The sequence below is a fragment of the Lonchura striata genome, chromosome 1 (assembly GCF_046129695.1).
Source record: "Lonchura striata isolate bLonStr1 chromosome 1, bLonStr1.mat, whole genome shotgun sequence".
In the NCBI taxonomy this organism is placed as follows: Eukaryota; Metazoa; Chordata; class Aves; order Passeriformes; family Estrildidae; genus Lonchura; species Lonchura striata.
The window spans coordinates 131,239,885-131,263,227 of NC_134603.1; the positions used below are offsets into that span (position 1 = coordinate 131,239,885).

The 23,343-nt window shown below is 37.5% G+C and overlaps 1 protein-coding gene across 4 annotated transcripts in view; it reads right to left on the reverse strand.

Moving 5' to 3' along the window:
• Window positions 1-346: 346 nt before the first annotated feature.
• The window catches only part of GLCCI1 (glucocorticoid induced 1), a 53,805-nt gene continuing 30,808 nt past the window's right edge, over window positions 347-23,343 (reverse strand). The window contains exons 4-8 of one of the 4 annotated variants that reach the window (XM_021538357.3): window positions 18,267-18,380; window positions 16,179-16,331; window positions 10,013-10,223; window positions 4,322-4,442; window positions 347-3,255 (exon numbers count right to left, since the gene is read on the reverse strand). In XM_021538357.3, coding sequence (XP_021394032.1) covers window positions 2,907-3,255; window positions 4,322-4,442; window positions 10,013-10,223; window positions 16,179-16,331; window positions 18,267-18,380 — 948 coding nt within the window. In that variant the 3' untranslated portion in view covers window positions 347-2,906. Of the gene's footprint in view, window positions 3,256-4,321; window positions 4,443-10,012; window positions 10,224-16,178; window positions 16,332-18,266; window positions 18,384-23,343 lie in introns of all 4 variants that reach the window. The other 3 variants (XM_021538356.3, XM_077787834.1, XM_077787829.1) reach the window with 3 other exon arrangements.

The window sequence follows — 23,343 nt, forward strand, 5'->3', positions numbered from 1 at the left end:
AATTTCATAATTTTCAACAGATAACTTGAAATTAGCCATACCACAAACACAGCAGTAGATAGACAGTTTCAAGTAACTCTTAACTGATTTTTTTTCCTGTGCTATGTTGAAATAGAGTATGCTATTTAAAGCATATTTAAACATTTAGCTATTTTAAGGGGTTTTCCCCGCTCCTGAGTATAGCATTATGCAAAAATAGATTAAATATTATCTTGTTCTAGAAGACATAACACACTAGTCAAACATGATTGACATTATTCTAGATGTAAATTTGTAACAATATTAAAATTTAATATCCTTCTATGGTGTTGCATGCAGTTTCCAAAACAAATAAACGAACCACTGCTTTTGTGTGTTGTCCCCACCACTTTTTTTTTTAACTATAATTTTTATTTAAATAAGACACAGGAACTTCTATACCGAAAAAAATACAAAACAAAAGCCACACATTTCCTTGTGTAAAGCAATATTGTGTGATAACTTGAATACTGTTCAGCACAGTGGCTAGAAATAACAGTATAACTATGTACAAAACTTTAAACAATATTTGACAAATTTCTACAGCTGGATGTAGAATACAATTGAGATAAACAACTGCTGGGATATTTACATGGCAAAGCATTAGCTTTAACACATTTGGTTCAAAACCTTCAATTCTGCTAAGAACAAATGTGCATTTTAATTAATATTTAGTTTCTCATGGAAAAAATATAAAGAACATGTAATGGCATTGCAAATATTGTACAGAGTGCAGTACTGATCTAAAAACCACTCATCATATCCCCTGGTAACCTAACACCAATAACTGAGATTACAATTTCTTATCTGGACATAACCAGAGCATAAAAAGGTCATCATACTGCAATGTTAGTCTAGAAAGAAAAATATTAAAAGGAATTGATACTTACATCACGAGTATTTTCTCCCCTTTATCTTCAGTCTATAAAATATATAGTGTTTTCACCTAGGCCTGAGATTAGTAGGGTTAAAGATGGCTGCTGTGTTTCAATAAGCTTTTTCACATGAAAATGGTTAGAGACAGACCTCTCTCCTTCTACATTTTCTGCAAGGGGAGTCAAAAAACAGTGGATGTTTCATAGGCTGTGAATTTCACCTTGTAAGACAGCGTTAACAAAAACTCAGTAAAAAAAGGAAGCAATGCTTTATCTCCAAAAAAAGCACAGATCTAGTGAGTAGATACTGGTGGCTCACTCTCCTCCCCCTCCCATCTCATCTTCAAAAGCAGAAAAAAAAAATATAAAAGAGCATGTTTAAATGCTCCTAGTAGCTGCAGGCTACTAATCTCTTCAATTCCTGGAAATGGTGAACCTTATTCTCTTAGGAGCAGACAGCATACACGCAGTTTCACTGAGCTGAAAGCAATGGAGCAAGAACATCAAGTTTATTTTGCCTTTGGGGTCCTCTTTGTATCACAGGAAATTATCTCTGAAAGCAATGCTCCTCTTTTTCTAGTACAATAGAAAAGTGCCACAAACCCAATCTTGCTATGTACTATTTTGAGACAGTCCAGCCTGCAAAACCAGCATTATTTTAATTGGATTTTTCTTTTATTTACACTTAAGGAGGGGGAAACACACTTTTACACACACAGCTTAAGTAACTGAAAGTTATGGGAGAAGCTTTAAGTAACATGAACTTAAAACTATTGTTTTCCCCACCCCTCTTAGAACACCCACTTGCTACTTCTGGACATTCATCCAAACACAATTACTCTCTACATAAATAAAACGCTGCTCATCTAACACTGCTCAACAAAATCTGAAAACCTATTTCCAACCAGCAAATGAATGAACATTTCCAAAAGAGAAACTAAACATTAATTTGACTTTTAGACGGTAACAGTAGCATTTCACATCCTTAACTGCCAACAAAAACCATGAGAGGAAATCCCCAATCACCCCCCATGAAACCTAAAAGAATTTCTGTCCTTTAACAAAAACATTCTTGTCTTTCAAAATCCTCTCACACACAACGTGGAATGTTTCTCATGTACAGCCTAGTACTGAACATTTTATTTGCAACAGTTTAACAGTCATTAACTGAGCAACACCTGAAACCTTTTAAATGCCACAATTTTACATCTATTGAAATGACAGTAAATGCAACAGTTGTTTTACTTGTAAGCACGTGACAAAGTGATATACATCACAGATTTGCTGGTTCTCCTCATGTTCACCCATGTCCAGGGTCATCATTCACCTGGATCTGAATGCACTTAATTCCAAGAAAGTGGAATGTAATGAGGAAATATAATGCATAAAACAAGGAAAGGCAAAAGAGTGATGTTCCCTCTTTAGCTTTGTAGCTGTAAAATATTTTATATTCCAATATGATATACATTCCAAGTTACCTGAGTTTACACTTCAAGAGAAGTACCTGAAGCTAGGCCATAGGGTGGGCACTGTGCAACTGCTGTGGCCATTTTTTTTTTTTTTTTGCATTGTGTGTATTACAGAAGTTAGAAACAAACACCTGGATCAATTGTAAACATAATCCTGAAGTACAGTATTTTCCATAGGACACAACACAGCAAGACATTTTCTATTCAGACAGGCAACATTTTTTTATATATAGAGAGAGCTTATTTATACTGTAGAATTTGAAACAGAACACAGGACACAGTACTAATCTGGTCAAATGTACTATGAAATGCATAGTCTCCACTTAAAACGTTTAATGTAATATGGATTCTGCAGGCATTACTGCTTTCTCACAAAAAAATGCTGAATATGGATTCTGTCCCTGCCAAGAACAGTGTTGAGATATTTTTTTGAATGCTGCTAAGTATTCCATGGTGTTCCGAAAGGTTGCCGCCTCGTGCAGATGTATCTGAAGAAGGATCTCCTCACTCCTTGTCCCGGGGCAGAGACCTGCTCCACCTTGCTCTAGATTAACACGTAGCTCTGAGGAGAGGAATGCTCTTCAGCCTGAAGCTCTGGCAGAAGCGGCGGCTGCTGCTGGGACGGCGGCTGTACCGGGATCTCTGGGGAGTCCATTGTGCTGGTGTCATCTGTCAGAGATGAGAACGAGACCCGAGACGAAAGCTGCTCAACAGTCAGGGTGCTCAAACCTGTGCTTTGACCAGAGTTTGGAGAGTTCTTCAGCGTCAGGTCTGAAGCGGGAAGGAGGGGGCCCAGAAGTTTTACAGGACAGAAAGCTGATCCGGTTGGGATGAAATTAACCTTGTTTTTGTCAGGACATGAAAAGAGAGGGGCTGAGACAGGCTGACGAGACCTACAACGAGAAAAAAGATTACATATCTGGCCAGCCGAGATGTTCTTCACATTATGAACTTTGTGGTTCTATACATTGCTAAAATGTGAATGACGAGGAATGGGATTAATTGGACAGAGGGGCAAACATCTTCCATATTGGTAGTCAGCTAACTGATCCACAGCATTAAAAATAGTACCATCACAAAAAATGACTTGGTAATTACTGGACAAACATGCAACTTCCAGCACAAAAAATCTGCAGTACATATGCACATGAAAAAATGCCACGGTTAATTTAGAATGGCACAAATTCTTCTTTGATAAGCGATGCAACAACAACACATTTAATCATTTTAAATTCCTTTGAGGATCTCCACAAAACAGACCACTCATTTCCCATATTCCATAATTTGTCTGGAGGCTTTTTCCACAATCCAACATTGCTCCCTTTACCACCCAGAAGGCAACGAATGCTGTTAGAGCAAGAAACGTCCCCTCCTTAATTCTTTCATCCACAGGAACTTAGCATGCAACCTCAACAGCATGTGCTGTGCTCAAATACTGCTGGGTCTAGGGGAAAAAGACATGATGTCCAAGAGTTTAATCTCCAATTTCTTGCTCAGCAAAAGTATTGAGCAAAGTCCATGCCGTAAGCATACTACTATCTACAAACGCTTTTCTTATGTTTCATTCCATTTTCTATGTTTTATACACATCAAAATGCAACCTATGCTTGAAACAGGTAATTATGACAAGGAGAGCTTTTGCTTAAGCTATGAAAATTTAAAATGTTAAAAAGAATACATGGAAAGAGGTTTATATAAATGCTTAGGAAATTAATGTACCTTATCTTTCCTGCTTGGATTTTTGTTGTTTTTTTGTAAACGCATAAAAAAAGGTAAAGGACTCCATTTTCTCTTCACACCAATGTAAACACTTGAACTTCTCTTTTGCACAAACTATAAGAATAGTTTGCTCCTGAAAAACCCATCAGCTGGAATAGTTTATTCATCTGCAGTTGAATAGGCTCAGTAAACAGGTTTACTGCTTTGCAGATACCAGCTGATATAAAAGGCATTACTTACGACATTTCCTCAAAGACCTTCACTCGCTCACATCCCTCTGGGGGCTCTCGTTTGAACATGTAGCTGTTGTTTGGTTTGGGAGATGAGGCATACTTGGGCAACGGTGAGCTACTCCCACTGTCTGAAAATTTAAAGCAGTTATATTACTAGAGATTGAGAGTGCTTTTTAATTAAATTCGATTTCCAAACAAGATGCCTTTTTTCACAATTTAGCCACTACGCTGGTTTGCCTCTACCACAACGCTTCCTTTATTGCAGGCTACTTCTAACACCCTTGTATAGCACATTTCTTCTGAGTAACAGCTTTGGTGCAGCAGCAATCTATTGTATAACAACATGTAACAGGAGGATATTTTTATCCAGAACACTGCAATTGGAACAAAGCAGAGCTGTGATCCTGGAAACAAATACAATCTTTATTACACACTTCAAAAACCAAAAATGAACAAGATAATATGCATAATACATGCAGAAGAATTATGAGTGGTAATGATAAAACGCCTTCTCACTGTATAAACAGTGTATACAACTTGTATCTTTTTTTAAAACATAACTTCACTGGAATATTAACCTCATTAGCCTCATGAACAGCTCAGAAGTTGAAACTAAGCAAAAACACATTTGTAACACAGGTACTGCTACCTTATCATTACAACGTCTTATCTTACTTGCTTCACAGTTGTGAAGTTGCTTTAATATGTAGAATAAAACTTCCACAGTTTAATTCTCTCATCACTACTGACTGTATGATACAGGTAGTCTTCATAACTCCAGTTGTCTGTGCATATTTTAGCCAGACACACTTAGAATTAAAGGTATGAAGATCTAGGACAAAAGGCAACAGGGCAGATTTATTTGTATTTCCCAGAAAGGATGAGAAGGCTCAAGTCTGGTAATGACAAACACAGAAGTCTGAAATATTAGGACTATGAAAAGGTTTACTTTGAACAGTCATGCTGACAATATGATAGTAAATGCATTAAGGAAATAAAATAGGTACAGAAATAGTTATCCACAGAAAATTAGCTTTTTGTAGGGCTTCTACCTTTTCAAAGAGCAACATCTTTCCCAGGACAGTATTAGTGGTTCCCTATTCCCTGCTAAGGATTACAATTAAAAAATGAAATAGCGAAATTAACAAGGACCCACCAACTCACAGATACACCTTAACTGGGGAGAAACAGCTGCTCTTGCTTTAGCTCTTTTCAAGTCTTTCCACTAATGTGGGATACATATTTTTAACTCAAGTTTATAACCTTTGTTTACTTTCCTGTTGTGCATGTATGTTGCCTTTTCAGCTATCCAAGCTTCAAGCACTATGACCTATCTTCACAAAGTGGACAGATTTGTCTTTAACAGCTTGCAAAGAGTAACTACACAAACTACTATATTACCATGACTCAAATACTAAGGCTAATCATTAGATGTTTTGAAACATTTCTGCTTCCTCTTACAAAAAGAAACAAATCAACTCAAATGCCACACTTCCCTTTGAAAATTTATTATAAAAGATATGAGATGAAAAATGTTAAGTGAACCTCAGTAGCATATTGATTATTCAGCTCTTTCCTGCTGTAGAGTGAATACAGAACTTCTATTTACAGAAATGTTGGTGTTAACTACGAAGGCAGAAAGTGCTTAGAGACGCTACAGATATTTGCCAAGTTGGGAGCATGATGGTCCTGTTGGCATCTTTCCACTGTTGGCCCACACCACTCATTCCAAACACAGAAATCATTAACAGAACCCAGACAGTTTGTTTCCTCCTGCTAATATTTAAAATTGAACATCCAAGTTTCTATTTAAAAAATTAGAGACATAAAATGTACTACTGTTCATTCTACTGAATAGTGGAAAACCATGGCAGTACATCCAAGGGAAAAATTAAGCAGAACACAAAGTCAAGTCAGTTTTTGGAAGATTTAAGAGTCTTGTCTAATAGCCAGTTCAGCTTTCAATCAAGTTTTTGGTTTAGTTAGGCCTGCCTGGCTGAAACTTTCTACATAAGACAGCTGCTAAACAAGTATTTCTCTTTACCCTCCCTGCTTTTAAAGCTTACCAAGTTGTTAGATATTCATTTTGACCAAATGCACGGCATGCACCGTTTGGAGAACACGTGCGGCTGTGAGGAGACTCGCACGTACGAGCCGGGCATTGGGCGAGAGCAGGAGGAACTGGGAACACAGGCCAGGAGTTAAGTGGCAAGAGCTGGAATGCACAGCTTAAGCCAGTCTCCACTTGTGCATCCTGTGAGCGCTGCAGCACTGAACTGTCCCGTCATTAATGGCTCAGGACACAACAAATCCCTGCGTGCTGTCCCAGGCTGCCATGTGTGCGGTCACCGCCCCCCGAGCCCTCAGCTCCCACTAGCAGGGGGTGCCCTGCTGGCGTGTCCCAGCCCACCCGTCCCATTCTGTCCCACCCGTCCCATTCCGTCCCACCCGTCCCATCCCACTGACAGGGACTGATCGTGGAATCCTTAAAGGGAGTTGCGCTGCCACAGACGCACAGCGGACAATATGGAGGCTTATCACACAGAATTTCTGGACACATATTTAAAACACGTATATTCTGTTATCTAGAAAACATTTTAAGACTGTAATTAATTACTATTTTAACCTTAATGCAGGAAATTATATCTTGCACATATTAGAACAAGAAAAAGGGCTAACTAAAAAACAGTCTTTAGAACAGTTGTTTGAGTGACTACACTTTAATAAGAAACTTTGCCGGTGAGCCTTGGGATTATTTTTGATAGGTCCAAAAATAACTAATAAGACTATCCAAAGACTCCACTAACAACCTTCCTTTAAAGAACTATGAATCAGATGCCCAGAATTTAACAAGGATCTTCACAAACATGTTACTTGGAAGAGCCTGCTAGCAACAGTGGGACTACTAAATGCTATGTAAAGGCACCTAAATCAAAATCCCTGAAAAACAGGGTATACAATTTATATTTGTACAAAGAAATGCCTCCAGATTTCATCTGCTTATACCTTCAGATGCCTTTGAATTTCACCTCTGTCACAGCTGCTGAGGATGGGCTCTGAATTAGTTTCATGGACCAGAGTATCACAAAACAGAGCTAGTGAAAACAGTAGTAGTTTCAATACAAAATCATAAAGCCAGATGCCATGAAAACACCTTCTTTCCCAACCCTTCCTTGTCTGCTCTAATCAATATGGTGTAGTATCACTGCTCTGTGCAGAGTAATACTGTGGCCCTCTTCTGAAAATTAGCTTTCACTTGCTTTTGAGAAATTCAATTATTTAACAGCTTCTTGCAGAAAGGAAAACCCAACAGTTTGACAGAGTCCAAAGGGCAGCTGGAGGGGCCTCAGGCCAAAGCCCAGCTTTGCACAAAAAGTAAAAGATGCTTTAGGAATGCAAAGCAGTGCTGTGTCTGTACAGAGCATTGACTCCTCTCACTGCTTATGTCTCTTAGTCAAACTAACCTTCTTTCCTTTCCTATTCAGTAACACACCCCACAACCATTACTAACGTCAATAACTCAGCTTTTTAATGGTAAATACAAGTGATTTCCATCAAGAGGAAAACTAAAACTTTAGAAAAGTAGCAAGAAAATGTCACCAAAACATCTACATTTGGTTACACAATGCATATTTCCAAACTCAACAGGCCTCACAAAGAAAAGTGGTGATGGTTTTATTCTAGCTCACAAAAGCTTTTAAAATGAAGGCGTGAAAACCTTCCGAAGTTTTTATGGTATAGAACAATTAACAGCCACAACAAATGTAATAAACTGTCCCTCAAACTTGCTATTCTGTTTTAATTTCCAGCCATATCTCTCATTTATCTATAATTTAATGATTTTGAAGTAATATTCTAATTCAGACCAACTGGCCTGTAGTATCTGGATGATATGAGAGCAAAAAGCACCTTTCTGACTATACTACTACAACCTCTGAAAAAATTACTTTCTCTTGGAAAACTGCTACATGTTTTCCTAGTTTTTACCTTGCCCTTAAAAATTAAGTTGTGATGAGAAGTTCAAGGTTTTATCTTTCATACGCACAGTATAACATACCTTACTTTAATTTTAAAATGCAATTATGAGGACTTAAAAAACTGGCTGTTTATCATCATCACCTACACACTTCTCCTGGAGAAGACTTTTGATGCAAGCCTAGCATTAAAGCCAGTCTTCAAACCAAAATCCTCAAATAAGTATCTAATCATAAATTTCACTTCTCAGCTGTTCAAAAAATCCAAGGCAAGAGATAAAAAGCCTTGAAAAGCATTAAAAAGGCTAGATGCACTATTTCAAACTGTCTTCACTCGCTACTGCCAATAAATGTATCACTGAAAATTCCCATTACTGTGATAACCAAGTACTGACTGCAACAGGAATTTCCTTTCTTTTTAACTTATATTTGTTATCGGGACATATATGAACCAATTTACCTGTCAAGATGGTTTTTTGTGTGTTAATACTTTAGTAGATGTTTCTATAGTGATTCAGTTTTGACAAGAATTAAAATTCACATGCATAGTGTAAGAAAGAGAAGTATGGTGGGGACAAGCTAATAACACTGATATTTTTGGAGCATAGCCAACTATCACATTGAGCTAAGACTTCTATTTTAATGTGGTTAACTTGCACACACCCACCCCCAGTTCAGGATTTGGGCAGATGGATTTGTTTTCCACTGTTTCCTTTTAAATCCAACATGGGGAAAAAATACTTCTCAGAAATCAAGAAGAGCTAGTGTTTCTCCTGTTGACTTCCCCAATCCTATTCCCAAATTACTTTAACTCTTAATAAACAGACAGCATTTACAAAAAAATGTTTAACCTTACTTACAACCTCAAAACTCTGTTATCTTTAGCTCATTGGTAAATAAATATACGCTTAATCTTAGAAGTTTTAATTTCCTCTGTGGAACTTACTCCTCTTAGCTTGCATGAGTTACCCAAATCCTACATGCTCCATATGAGTTCATGTTTCAGCTAGCTGACCAGAAGCACAAGGGCAATTTTATTAATAAACAGTTGTCAAAAAACCGCAGTGTATTTTACACTGGTGCCTATATTCTCATACTCCATAGTCTGTCAGTAACTCTAAATTACTGAAACTCCAGTTGTACTCCCACTATAAAACCAAACATTTTACAGACTTCGAAAAAAACACAGGCTATTGATAAACGCATAAATTATTCAGAATTTTTGATCTGTAATGCAGCATACGCAGAGAAGTAATTACCCTCCGCCAGGCTGTTCAAACAGATATCTGAGCTTCTCACCAAATAGCTTCTAGTAGAATGTGAGAGTTCAGAAGCAGAGTTCTTTTAAAAGCAGTCCAAAACTTCATCACCATTTTCAACAGTAAGCAACTCACCTACAATAAATATAGTCTACCACAAACCTTCCTGAAATGTTTCTTAAATGTAAACACGTTACAGTCTGAATTCTTCACATTAAAATCTTCATAAATAGGTAACTGTTTGCTGTGCTCCTCTGACGTATTTATGGAAGATGTTTGTGAAGTTTCACAAACAAGAGGGAAAAAGATATGTAAACAAACAAAACCAATTTTCAGATAAATCCTCAATCCCTCCACAACCATCAAACAAAAACAAAAACTGATGTAATGAGTAAAATGAAGGTAGTTGTAAAAGCATGACATCACATGCCTCCCATAGGTAAAGGCAGGCCATTCTACTCTCACCTTTATCACGGTCATAGAGCAAATCTTCTGCTGAACAGGGACTCCCATCCTGAGATTCAGGAGGGCAAAAGGGAGAGACACATGGTGAGTGACTGCTGCAGCTGCTGCTGCGCTCCTGGACAGACGGAGTTTGAGTGTCAATGCTTCGCGTGCTACTACTACGATAGTGAGCAGGCAACGGCGCCCTTCGACCGTCAGGGATATCCAGAGGCTGCAAGAGAAACAAGCAAATACAGAGAAAAGATCAAACAAGCAATGGCAGCCTGTAGCACTCATAAGCAAAGGCCCTAAGAACAAACAAAGCATTTTAGAAAGAACAGGGAGATCTCACACAAAAAGATAATGCAGTGTACAGTGGATACAACATACATTAATTATACAGAGTACTGGGGCAATGTGCACACGTTCCAATGCAAAGTTAGCATCCACAATTCAACATATACCAGTGTTATGTTTTTATGGTTTTTACAATTGTTAAAAAAAGCAAATCTCCCTCATTAATTATATGTAGTGCTACAATTTTCAATAAAGGTCACTGCTATTATAATACAAAAACAAGTACCCTGACAGAGATCACATTTGGATAAAACGGAAAGTAGAAAATGTCAAATACAATAGCATATTATTGCCATAACAACCAGTTGAATTACAATTATAAAAGGAAACCATCCAAGTTTTGCTAATAAGTTGCAATTCTCCGGCACACCCCTACATTCCATCCTTCTACAGATGATGCACACACACAGGCTTGTAACAAGGCTCACAAGCTTTGTCTTGAGCCAAAGCTAGTAAGCTCTACCTGCCTGTATCAGCCTAGCTGGCACTGGCCAGAGCGATGGTGCATCCCATTCTGCAACGTACTGCATAGACATGTTCACAGCAGTAGATTGGCATGCTCTACTTATTTGTCCTTCCCAATGGAAAATTAGTTCTTAAATAAAGACAGTGATGTTTTAAATGTAAGAAACCAAGTGGGAATTAGTCTTGCTTAGAAGCAAAGGGGGAAAAAAATGTCTGCAAGAATTAAAAAAGTTTTGTTCTCACTTCAGTGAGAACTGTGTCCAAATCATAAAGAAAAGCTTAAATGATCTAGCTACAAAAAAATTAATGTCTTTTTCCTTCTCACTTCAAGCGAACATTTTTATTTTATTGCTTCTCTTCCACATATATTCCAAAACTCTAACAGCTTGTTCCAGAGACTAAAATTCAACCCAACACTTTTGCTAGCAACGAGGACATAACACCTATTGGCTGAGTATCACATTCTCCCTTTTTCAGCAACAGTCTATCCAGAAAACCACCACATATTACACAAAGAGGCAGACATAGCAGAGCAGGAAGATAATTTTCTTCTTATGAATCTTCCAGTTACTACCATTTCATACTTCAAATAAGAGCAAAGAAACACACTATAAAGAGAACCTCAGTTGCTCCATCAGACGCTGTAAGGTTTGGGCACAGCTGTGTGGTCTGCTCCAACAGCTCACTTCACATTGCATATGCATTGTAACACGACTCGCTGTTCTATTCCCATCACCCCAACAGGCCCTGACTCATTCAGCACAGACAGACCTACAACTCTGTAGCATTTGTTACTCAGACAGAAGAGAGAAAACAAGACTGAAGCTGTAGAAAGAAAGCCGTCCCATAATTATCATAACCAAACCAACAAGGAAAAAAAGACCATACCAAAAAAAACAACAAACAAAAACCCTCAAAAAAAACAAAACAAAAAAAAAAAAACCCTCCCAAAAACTGCCATACAAACCAGCATTTCTATTTCTCTTTCTGCCACAAAAATTCTGTGAGATGTCAGGGAATCAACTGAACCAACCTCTGTCTTTTACAGTATCTCTTCTGGATGCCCACTTTATACAGGTCTCATTTTTAAGTCCTCTGCATTAACAGATGCAGAAGGAGACTACAGGTGCTGCGTTTTGAACTCCTAAAGTGAAATGCAACATCCTGAGTTACCTGAACAACCACACTATAGAATCCTGATGGATTTGTGCTTCCCCATCCATAAATTGTAAATTGATGTCATCTTCCTTCTCACATAACTGTGATGGTAAAGTGAACAAAATTTTGGACATGCTCCTATTACAAAGAAGCAAAATCTCAGGCAAAAATTCAGATTTCTGACTTCAAAGCAAGGTGTAACAGTAAGCATGAGGACACAAACTAAGGAGGAGAAGGGAAGAACACCAAACAGCTGCTCATTAAGGGCATACACTATGGTCTATGTAACAGGTAAAATAAGGATTCCAGGGAGGAGAAAGAAACAGCAAGTGATCACATAATTAAAGACTTCAGGATAAGACAGATGTTCTTCCACACCTGGAGGAACAATTGTAGTCTCAGGCAGTCAGGAAGTATATCCCACATCACATATTTCAATCTCCCCTGAACTAAAGCCTGAAGTACAAAAATAATCCATAATATTTAGACACATATCTACATATACACATAAGCAGAAAAAGCTAAATATTTATAATTTTTTACAAGTGCAGTAACACTTACTAGGCATAGAAAATGCCAGTTAATATCTCAGATTACTGTGTTCTTGTATTTATCTTTCCCTCACTGCTGACAAGTGGAAAAATCTCCATGAAAATATCAACTAGAAGTATTTAGCTTGTTAAAACTTTATATATCAAACCTGATTAATGTAAAAAACCATTCTTGAAGTTACTTTCTATGAGTCATGCATGAACTATTCTAAAACTGAAGTTCTCACAACCTTACAAGATAAGAAAGAGAGTAACTAATTTGGTACAGCTGCTATTACTTCCCATAATGCCCAGTGCCTGGAAAACAACTAGAAATTACTGCATCCTACATGCTATTTCTTGGGTTTTTTTTTTCAAGGATGTCCAGTCATGTATTAACTTCATGCCAAATGCATTCTGAAGGGACACTTTTCCATCCCTATTGGATGTGTGTTCTTGGACACAGATATTGCTCTCATCTCCCAGCAAAGGTATGAAAAAGCTGCATGTGACAACAAAGCATGCATTTCTCAATGCACTGTTAACATTCACCAATTTGTTTTCAGTATCAATCTTGCTGGAAACGACCTCAACAATGTTCAAAGAATCAGGAATGCTACCAGACTATAATTGCATTGCCAATGGGAGTCTCCTCATAAGCTGCACATCTATTTGGGAGGCAACTTCTTCAAAGCAAAACAATCAATGCTATTGATTTAAAAACTTCCCTCTAGACTGGAACAAAAAGGCCAATACAGGAAAGTGCTTCTTCCTGCTGGCATCAGTGAAGCCATCAATGCACTAGATAAGGTTCAAGTGCAAAAAGCATAATGTATCCTAGGAACAAACACCTGGAAAAAAACAGTTCTCAGATGAAGTCTATGAAGAGTTAAGTAAGGATCCTCTGCATCTGTACAAAATGAAAGAAGTCATTTTATTAAAGGATTAAGTTTCCAGATAGGTACATAAAACCACCTTGCCATCTCCTTCCAGAAGCATTAGAAATCAAACAAGGAACACAGTAATCAGTTTACTTACATTGCCTGATAGGCCATCAAAATTAATTTATTTCTAATTATTTCTGTATACTTGATAGTTCTGTTAGAATGTTTTTCCTAACAGGAGGCCTATGAATGTGTCTGTGTTCTGCTACAGGGCACTTTTCATGATTTTCACTATTGTATTCCAGAAGAGGGAATACTAATTATCCTCTAATCCCTACAAAAAGTCCATCATCTTTTTGCACCTGAGTCTCCAATGATGGTGTTGTGGAATTATTTACAATGGGACAAAGAACAAAAGCCTGCAGCAACTTCACAAAAAGCTCGTTCCATCTTACAAGTTATGGTGAGAACAGAGACACACCATTACACCTTGTCAAAGTTAATCAGCAAGTTATAAAAGAAGGAAGGAAAATATATCCAAGAATTTTGAATAAATGCATGAGAACATTTAACTAAAAGTTTATTAATAAATTTGAGGAGAAAGAGATTATTAAGAAATTACTCAAAAAGGACAAATTAGTTTTATGAAAGCAAAAAGGAAACACCTTCAGCTAACTAAGCAAGATGAATTATGTGAAAAAATACAGCTACGGCTAAACTGCAAAAATGAAATTTTTTAATATTTTGACCACTACGCAATCTCTCTAAATTTTATAGTCAATAGGATTTTTAAAAGGTAATGACACAAAGACACTACTAATCCTCAACTATCTTTATAAAATACAAAAATATCAGGACAGTACAAGAGTGGTTTGGTTATTTTTGCTTTTATAACTACAATTTTAACCATCATTAAGATGTTAAAACAAAATTTTAAAAAAATGTTTCAAATAACAGAACAGAACTAAATCAGCATGAGTAAAGACAGAAGACATATTCCAAAGCAACAAAGTATCTTTGACTGTGCTTTTAAAAAAGTATCTAAATATACAAAATGTTACAGCAAGAATAGCAGAAAACTGAAAGAAAAACAAACAGGTTCACTAGAGTTTGGTTTCCTATGGTTTATCTTTTGTTCAGTGATTCCTAACCTCTAACCTAGCTGCCCTTACTTCCCTAGGCTAAAACACAGCTAAATTGTTGTATGAGGAGAAAGTTCACTGGCAGCAAGACTTGAGTAAATGATGATCTTGTTATGCTCTTCCATAAGCAAACGGAGATCTTGTAATCTCACAGACAGTGCTAGGAGTCCCACTCTAGGTCCCACAAGACCAGACTTCACAGAAATTAACAGTTACATAGCAGGAAACAACCCTCTGCCCACAAAGGCGGACTTGACTTCAAGGGCAATGCTGATTTATGACTTTCTTTTGTGTCTGAAGCTCTTGCCAGCTCAGTGTTTGGAGGAAGGGTTCACTACTGCCTTGGTTGCGTAAACTCCGAGCACCTCTGGCCCAAATCCAACAATGCACTTAAGTATGTGCTTAACTGTTTTGCTGGATCAGTCAGTACATTCAGTAACACAGGAGAGCTCTGCATCCCAAGCAATAAGCTGTTAAAACCCAAGGACAACATTTACAAGGATGATTTGTCTGACAGATAAATGAAATATCCTCCAACTACAGGAGATTACAACCCTAGCCATAGCAACATCAGTGATGGCACTACAATACACACTTTTTGGTACTCTTTGGAGAGGCTGCCACAAGGCTTGTTGAGCTGGGCTTTCAGTTTGCATATTTGACTTTTATTTCTTTATTCCCCTGGTACCATACACACCTCTTCTAAAGGGATAAGACAGCTTTAGGAAAGAAACCAGCCTAGAAGTACTACTACAGCTTTTCATTTTCGAGACCGTTTTGTCCATACAACTATGTGTCTGGAGAAGCCAAGACTACTCCAAAAATTTTTAAGTTTACTACTGACATGCAGAATTGCAAATATAAGGTTTCAGAATCTTAAACCTCTGATGGAAGCTTTATAGCTTGACTTGTGTATAGAACTGCTATTGTATGACCATTCATGAGAAAAGCACCTACAACTTGGAGAAGATTAGGAAAAAAAAAGTGAAGTACTTTATTCCACAGCAGAAAATTTTCACTGGCTGTTTAGGAAACAGTGGCTGCAAACCAAGCATTCCACATTTTCAGTGTCATCAAATAAAATGCACTAAATTCCTAAATGAAAAGTCCAATGCTCCAAAGCAAAGCTGCCCCATGTCAGTATTTCCCATACAGAGACCTCCCATGACAGATCACAGAGGTTTCATGGCAGTAAAATGGTCTACATTTCCATTTCAGTTCATGGAAAAAAAAAACAAACAGTAAAACCAGAATGGAGAGCATAGCACTGGAAACTTGCATCTTGCTCAAGAAAAAGAGTGCAAAATAAAGTAAATATAACAACCTCCTGCTCTCTAATTATTTATTACTGCAGCCTGAAGTGTCTGAATGCTCAAACACTTGTATTTCTCACAAAAACTTGCGAGCTCTCTACAGAAAGGGCATTCTAAACAACATAGGTTTGGCCAGATGCCCTTTAAAAATAAAAAAGAAAACTTAAAAAAAAATCCCACCATGCTAAAACACTGAAACAATGTTGTCAAACAAAAAGTTCTTTGAAGAAAATTATTTGTAATTTCAGCCACAATGAAGGCTCCTCAAAAGGAAGGTTTTCCCTGTGTTTATAGATTACAAAGAGATAACAGCCATAAACCTGTTCCTGTACACTTACCTTGGATACCTCTTCTTTTCCACTGCTCTCCTTAATGAATACTTTTTCCAGTTCAGGGCTTATTCCTTCTACATTACACGGCACACGTGAAGCAGATGATTTTGGCACTGAAATGCTTGACAGTGGCATAGGGACAGATCTGGAAATACAAGCCTAGAAGGTAGACAGCAACATGATTTAAAGATGGAAAACAGAACAAAGGCAGAAGTCTGAGACCAAAACTAAAACATTACTAAGTAAGAAGTTGTGTATTAATTTTCCCATCTAGAAGATCATCTTTACTTGGTGAATTTAAATAAAAACAAATGCCTCCATAAATCAAAAGCCAATAAAATCATCTCAACTCAAAGAAGAGCTGTAAAATCAAAGCATTCTATGACTTCACTTGGAAGTAAGCAGACAGGTGTATGTACTTTCCAGAGGCACAGACTAAGGTTTACACTGCAGGAGGATGGGGAGTTCATGGGGCCCTGATGCTAACTGGGATCCAAAAGGCATTTCATAACATTCCTAAAGCTTAATGACTCAACTGAAATATTCACTTAATGCACTTTTACTCTCTTTTGGTTGGCTTTAGCAAATGCAAAATAAAACATTCACTCTAAACCTTTAATTTCATTAGCTTATATCTTTTCAGAACTTTATATCAAAGGTCTTAAGAGAAATCATCTTGAGTTTAAGAAATAAGCATCAGTACAAATATGATTCTCAGAAAAGCCTGTTGAGTGGAGCTCTGTTACCAACAAAAAACATTCCCAAGAGTGCACAAATGTCTTGCACAGTCAACCTTAAAAGCTTCACCTTGGCAGCAGCTACACTGACAGCCATGAACAGTCTCACGTGTCAATCAACGTGTTCTCCTCCTCCTCACAGAATCACAGGATGCTTAAGTCAAAATGTAAACATTTTTTCTGAGTTCTTATCAAATGAATCTTGCATAATGTGCAGCTCCCAAGGTGTAAGTCATTTGCCTGCAAGCATTCTCTGACTACCAGAATACACAGCCTGAAGAATGGCTTTATCAAAGAACATATTCCTGGGAAACCAAAATGTCATATGAGCAACGCAAAGTGAGTTCCAAGTACTAAAGAATGTTTCTTCACAGCATATGTCTTAGGTGGGCTTCAATCTGTGTCACAGACTGTCTTCTATGTCGCTATAATGGCACAGGTACTTGCAACAACTTACTTTGAGATGTAAAGCAAAACCCTTTCTGATGCCAAATGTAGTAGGATCCTTTGTTATAAAGGCTAACAGGTTCAGGAAAAGCATCACATTCCTATTGTCTTCATGCATTAGGATTTGACCACAAGATTTTATCCCCATAGAAGGAATGTAAGGAATCAGCCATCACAGCTTAAACAGCTGCTGTAACTAGCTGCTACAGAACACCAGGTAGTTAAAAAAGTACTCAGGAAATACCATGATAGAACCAACTCTTCAGATATTCAAAGAGTGGCCTGTTAGTAACAGGGATCTACTATAGGTGAAATCTAATCAGAACTCAAATATTTGCACTCTCAAATAAGCCATAGTTAAATGCTTTCTACAAGTGCCTTAAGATTTCTCGAGATATTGGCTGAATCTCATCTGAGCTTTAGAACTGTAACTGGGTTTCAATCTTGCTGACAGGTTGTAGTGACTAGATCACGACTACCTTGGGTATCCTCCACTGCACCCTGCTTTGGTACTTTATTTTTCTTTATTTCCTAATTTTATTTTTTAACTAGCCCAGATGGAATTAGGTTGCAAAATTGATAAGCAAATACCTTCCAGAGGAGCTTTGAAAGTTCACCACAAAAATTGAGTCTTGGAAGCAAGTATGTGTCCCTGGAAGCACAGCCTTATCTAGCCATGCCCATAACTTTTACAGCATCATAATATCCAGTTGCTATCCTGGTGCAGCCCTTCTTTTATTATATGACGACCATCAGACCAACTCCAGTGAAGGCACAGCAGTATCACACTGTTAAGCATCTGATGTACCACACAAGAGAACAAACACAAGACAGATGGGAAGGCTCAGCAGGCTATTCAGCCAACCCTGATAAGGTGGGAGGCTGTTAATATAAGGAGCTGCCCACTTACCTGAGTCTGACTGATTGCTATATGGTTGCCATGGAGAGGTGACTGACGTTCCTTCTCTTTGTTGTGACGACTGCTCTGCTTACTGCGCTGAAGCTGCTGCCTCAGTTTGGCAATCTGCTGGAGAGAAGTTCAGGTGATGTGAGAATGAGTTATCAAATGGGTTAACTGCTCATATCTTCATATATAAAGTGAATCATGGACATTTTAATCCTCTTTGGAGGATTTTACAGGCATATAGGATTGCCTTTCCTTGAAGTATGAGCATTAAAGCTTCTTTCTGCTTATCAGATACTTACTCCAAAGCATCTGCCCTATTCACCAACCTGAATATGACAATAGGCTTAGTTTATTTATCAAATTTCCTCATTTACACACAAGCACTGTAATATCTGATGCAAATAAAAGTAGTCAGAATGACAATTTGTAGCGTCTTCTAATCTGTAACTGGTTTAAACTGGGGACTTTGAAGCCTACAGTTTAATTTGTTTGATCTTAAACCAAAGCAAAGTTTTTTCATGATAATTTATCATAAAAGTAAAGAACCTTCACAAACAACTGGCACTAAAAATGCACTGTTCATCTTAGAGTACTTATTTAATATATTTAATAGCACTACCCTGCAGGCAAAATTATCACAGATTCTTTCAGACAGATGGAATTATCCTTCCTGCTGTCTGCTACAAAGATGTCTAATCAAGAGTTACATTTTAAATGTCAAATGCAACTAAAGCCATTATCCATTTGACCTGCTCCTTAACAAGAAACCAAAGAATTTCATTTTGGGATTCCTCAACTTATTTATTCCTCCTGGGAAACTTCTACATGAAAGAGAGTACTTACCTCTATAAACATTGTCTCAGAAGTTTAGATGTGTGCAAATTCACACAACAGGTACAGACACTTCCTTAAAACTGGATAATTTGTTCCCTTAGGGTCAAATCCCACTGTTCCTCATTCTCAGCACACTGGAATATAAGGCCATGCATGGCCCCATTTCATTTTTAACTCAGCTAGAAATACAATTTTTAAAAACCTGAAGGGCAAGTAAGGAGAATGAATGCATGTGGAATTCATACATCAGCTGGAAACTAACCTCTCTTTCTGAGTGACAACTCACAAGTACATGAACTCTGTGGTTATTTCCAAGTAGTTAAATATATCACTGGTACTCCTGCAAAGCAACCCTGTGTCAGAGAATCACTTCACATCACTCTTCACAGTGTCAGAGATGACAGTGCTTGGTGAAGAGGTTTGGATGGTGCTCTGCTACAGGCTGTGAACTTTTCTTTGTGCTGTTTCTGGTAGCACTCACAGAAGAACAATCTTTAAGGCTTCATATCAAGTTTTGCCATAGCTCATTACCCGTATTTAGAGAACTGCTACTCAGAAATGGCTGAATACTTTGATCTTTAAACAACAGACAAACAGTTCAAGAGTTCCAAAAGGGTCTGTGTATTGAATATATCCAGAAAAACAGAGCCCTAATACAACTACATTACTTACACAGATGAGCTACATTTAGAGAACTGGGACGCTAAATGCTTGATCAAAGGTGCAACTCAAGCAGCATGTTGCAAGAAACTTTGGAGTCTGAAGAGGTATTTCTCTAAAAAAGAGGTATCTCTGAAAAAAAAAAATCCATTTCTCTAGAAGCTTCTCCTTCTTGCAGGAGTAACAACAGTAACTCCATATATGAAAAAACATGCAGGTTACTACTCTGGCAAACATACACACATTACAAGTATTTGTGCCTTACACTGGAATGTTGAAGAATGGGGAGAACTGGGAAATAATCTTCATCTCCCCCTTTAAAAACAGAGGAGAAAAATGATGTCCAGATCAGAAGGCAGCTGTGGACAGAGTTGGCTGGCTACAAGAATAATCAGAAAGCAAGGAGAGTGCTGTATATAGATCTTTCATTTCTATTGCCTCTACTTGATTTTATGAACTTCCTCCTAAGTAAAAAAGTTAAATACACTATTTTATTTAATTTAAATAAAATGTGGCTTCTGAGTTTTTATCAAGAGCACACTATGAAAAGAAAATATATACATAATACTACCTCAGAGATCTGACTGACTGATTTCTGTCACAAATAAGCTTGCAAATCCTTGACAACATAGCCTCCCACTGTAAAATTTGGATAGTGAAAACTCTAAATGGGAGAGTGTTGATAGGCTGGTATGTCTCTAGGCCAGCCAAAAACCTTGAAGCTCTGATACTGTGAAAGGAATCAATGGATCCCTGGAATTTAAGGTTCTCTGAGCCACCTCAAGATTATGTGTATTTTGCTAGTCAGTAGGTTCTTGACATTAACAAAGAAAAGAGTCCTTGGGTCACTGAGGAGAAACAGAAGACAGAAAATTGTTGATTTGATTGTGCATCTGGAGCTGATACAATCTCTTAAGCCAAACAAGCAATGCAGTGAAGAAAGAGATGTGCCTTCTTAGATCATATGTCCTTAGCCCTGAACTTGCAGGACCATGATGTGGTAGTTACTTTTGGACAAGAAAACGAGAAAGTAACAATGGGCATATAAAAATGAATCTGCCATTTCCTATTTATACTGCAGACCTGGGAGATAGAAGCTTACTGGCACAGACAACCAGCAAGCTGGCAGTGTCAATGAGTACACAGAATCTGCTGAACTAAACAATGCTCCATCTCTTCACCAAGGGGAATCCACAGTGATTCTACCACTTGCTAATCCTGACATTGCAACAGTTTTTTTCTTCTACAAGATTATCTTTTTATTACCAATTATTTTCTATCTCAAGCTGAATAAAGTTAGTGCCACTAACAGGAATAGACAGCTGGGCTAGCGTCCTCCTTCTTCAGGCAGCAGAAGAGCCATCAGAGTGCCAAACATAAGCAAAATCATCTACAGTATGAGCTACACTAATTCTTGCAAAACAAATATAATTAATGAAGTAAGAAAATAGTCTAAAACATATGCCTTGATGGCACCTGTTTTACCAATTATCTCAAAGAAGCAGCAGATCCTGTCTCTTGGGCACTCAACCAATGCAGCGAATATGAACTAGGGAGTCTGCTGTGCAAAGAAAATGGTGCCAAGTGAGTGGTATCAGGAAAACAGGCATTTGAAGATGCAGCATTAAGACCAGATCTGTGCAAAGAAAATGGGAACAATGAAGTGGCAGGAAAGAAGCCATGTGCTACACTGGGGAAACCAAAGGGCAGCAACAGAACACTCTATTTTTACTGAGCAGCTAAGAACAGAAAGGGTTTGGGACAACACTTCCCCCACATGCCCAACTGCATGCAGTCTAATAAAAGCGAGCATTAATGTGACTGGGGTACACACAGTCATATTAAGGAACATGTGTAAATCATCACAAAAAGATCTATTCCGTATCCTAAAGCACCCACTTGTTAGAGATATTTAACCCTTAGCCTAGCACATATGTGCGCTTAGATCCATAACATATGAATTATTTTTGTATACCAACTCAAATGCTCTCCCTGCCTACCTAACCTGAAGATGAGCAGAACATTCTCATTAGAAAATACAGCTATTTTCTTAGAGGATACAGCTGAAAGTAAAATATATCTTAAAAAAAAAATCAAGGAATTCATCAAGGAGTAACCTCAATTTGAATGCTACTTCTAATGTTTGAATGCCATTTGTTATCTAAAACTGCTTTTCTACATTTCTATGCATAAACATATATGGTAGTAAATTTCAAAAAGTATATTTTAATTCACATTTGGCAAGTACTCTCATGTGACCGCAAGGAGGGGGAAAACACATCACAGATCTGTGCACATTTAAAAAAAAATTAAGAAAATTTTAGACTTTGCTCTTCCAAGTGACTGTTTTCTGTAATGTTGCTGATGCAGTGGAAAGACTCTTTTCTTCACCTATTTTAAAGTAATTTATAAAAACCCCCACCAGCAAAAAATGCTGAGAAAACATGAAGAACAGTGCATCAGAAACCTACACCAAGTCATTCAGGGCACCAAGTTTCAGTTTGGTTTTCATGGTTTACAGTCAGCCAAAGGTAAGATGACCATCCAGGATTATTGAACAAACAACTCAAGAAAACCCCCTATAAGTATTTTTTTTTTCCTTGCTAAGTATTTCTAGAGCTCAAAGCTGCACAACAAATAATATATTTTTTTCTATGCCAGTTGTGATATGCATGCAGTCTAATATAACTAATGGCACAAAATTGAGAAATAACCATATTAGGTTATAACACTGGGATAATCTATATATCCTGGTAATTCTTCCCTTTTGAAGGGACATGGATGCAAACTAATATGAAGGAACCTGACACATTCCACCATGTCTCTCAAGTGCTCACTAATATTTACCAGTCAATAGGCTGCATTTCTACAGCTCAGCCTACACAACATGGTAACTTCCTATTGCTGATCAAGCCACAAACTCATTATTAGTAAGTGTGCTCCATCTCATTCATTAAATGTTTGTTAATAAACAAGTTAACCAGTAGGTCAAAGAGCAAATCAAGCATTAGAAATTCTCTCTAAACCTTTGAATATAATCTTTCAATTGCTATATGAAAGCACATTAGGCATGCAAGCTTTCATATTCAATTCTCTTTTATTCCAAAGTCCTTTTCAAGTACTCTGTTAGAGCAAAAGGGACCTTCCAATGGGGAGCTGCTGCTGTCTGTGTAACAGATACAGCACAGAGAGATGCTTAAGTGAAGTGAAAAATCAGCTGAAATATATCTTTAAAAACCTATACAAAGTGAAATCTACTAGTTTTAAATAAAGGGTTTTTCCTAGTTCTGGGTAAATTCCAGTTTGGGGTAAGCTATAACTAAAATTGTCCCTGAACAACATCAAGAAATTTCAAATTAATTATTCAGGTTGAGAAGGGAAAAAATACCAGTGTCCTGTATAAAGACTGAAAGCAATCTTTATGTCCCAGTCAAGACATGTATCTATTGAAATAATATTAAAGCAGTGTGCCATCATCTTAGACAAGTTACACTTAAAGTTTCTTAAAATCAAGTAGTAGAATCCTTCAGAATAAACAAATTCTTTAAAAGTAGATCTTGTCATGAAATGATTAAAAGAAAGTTTA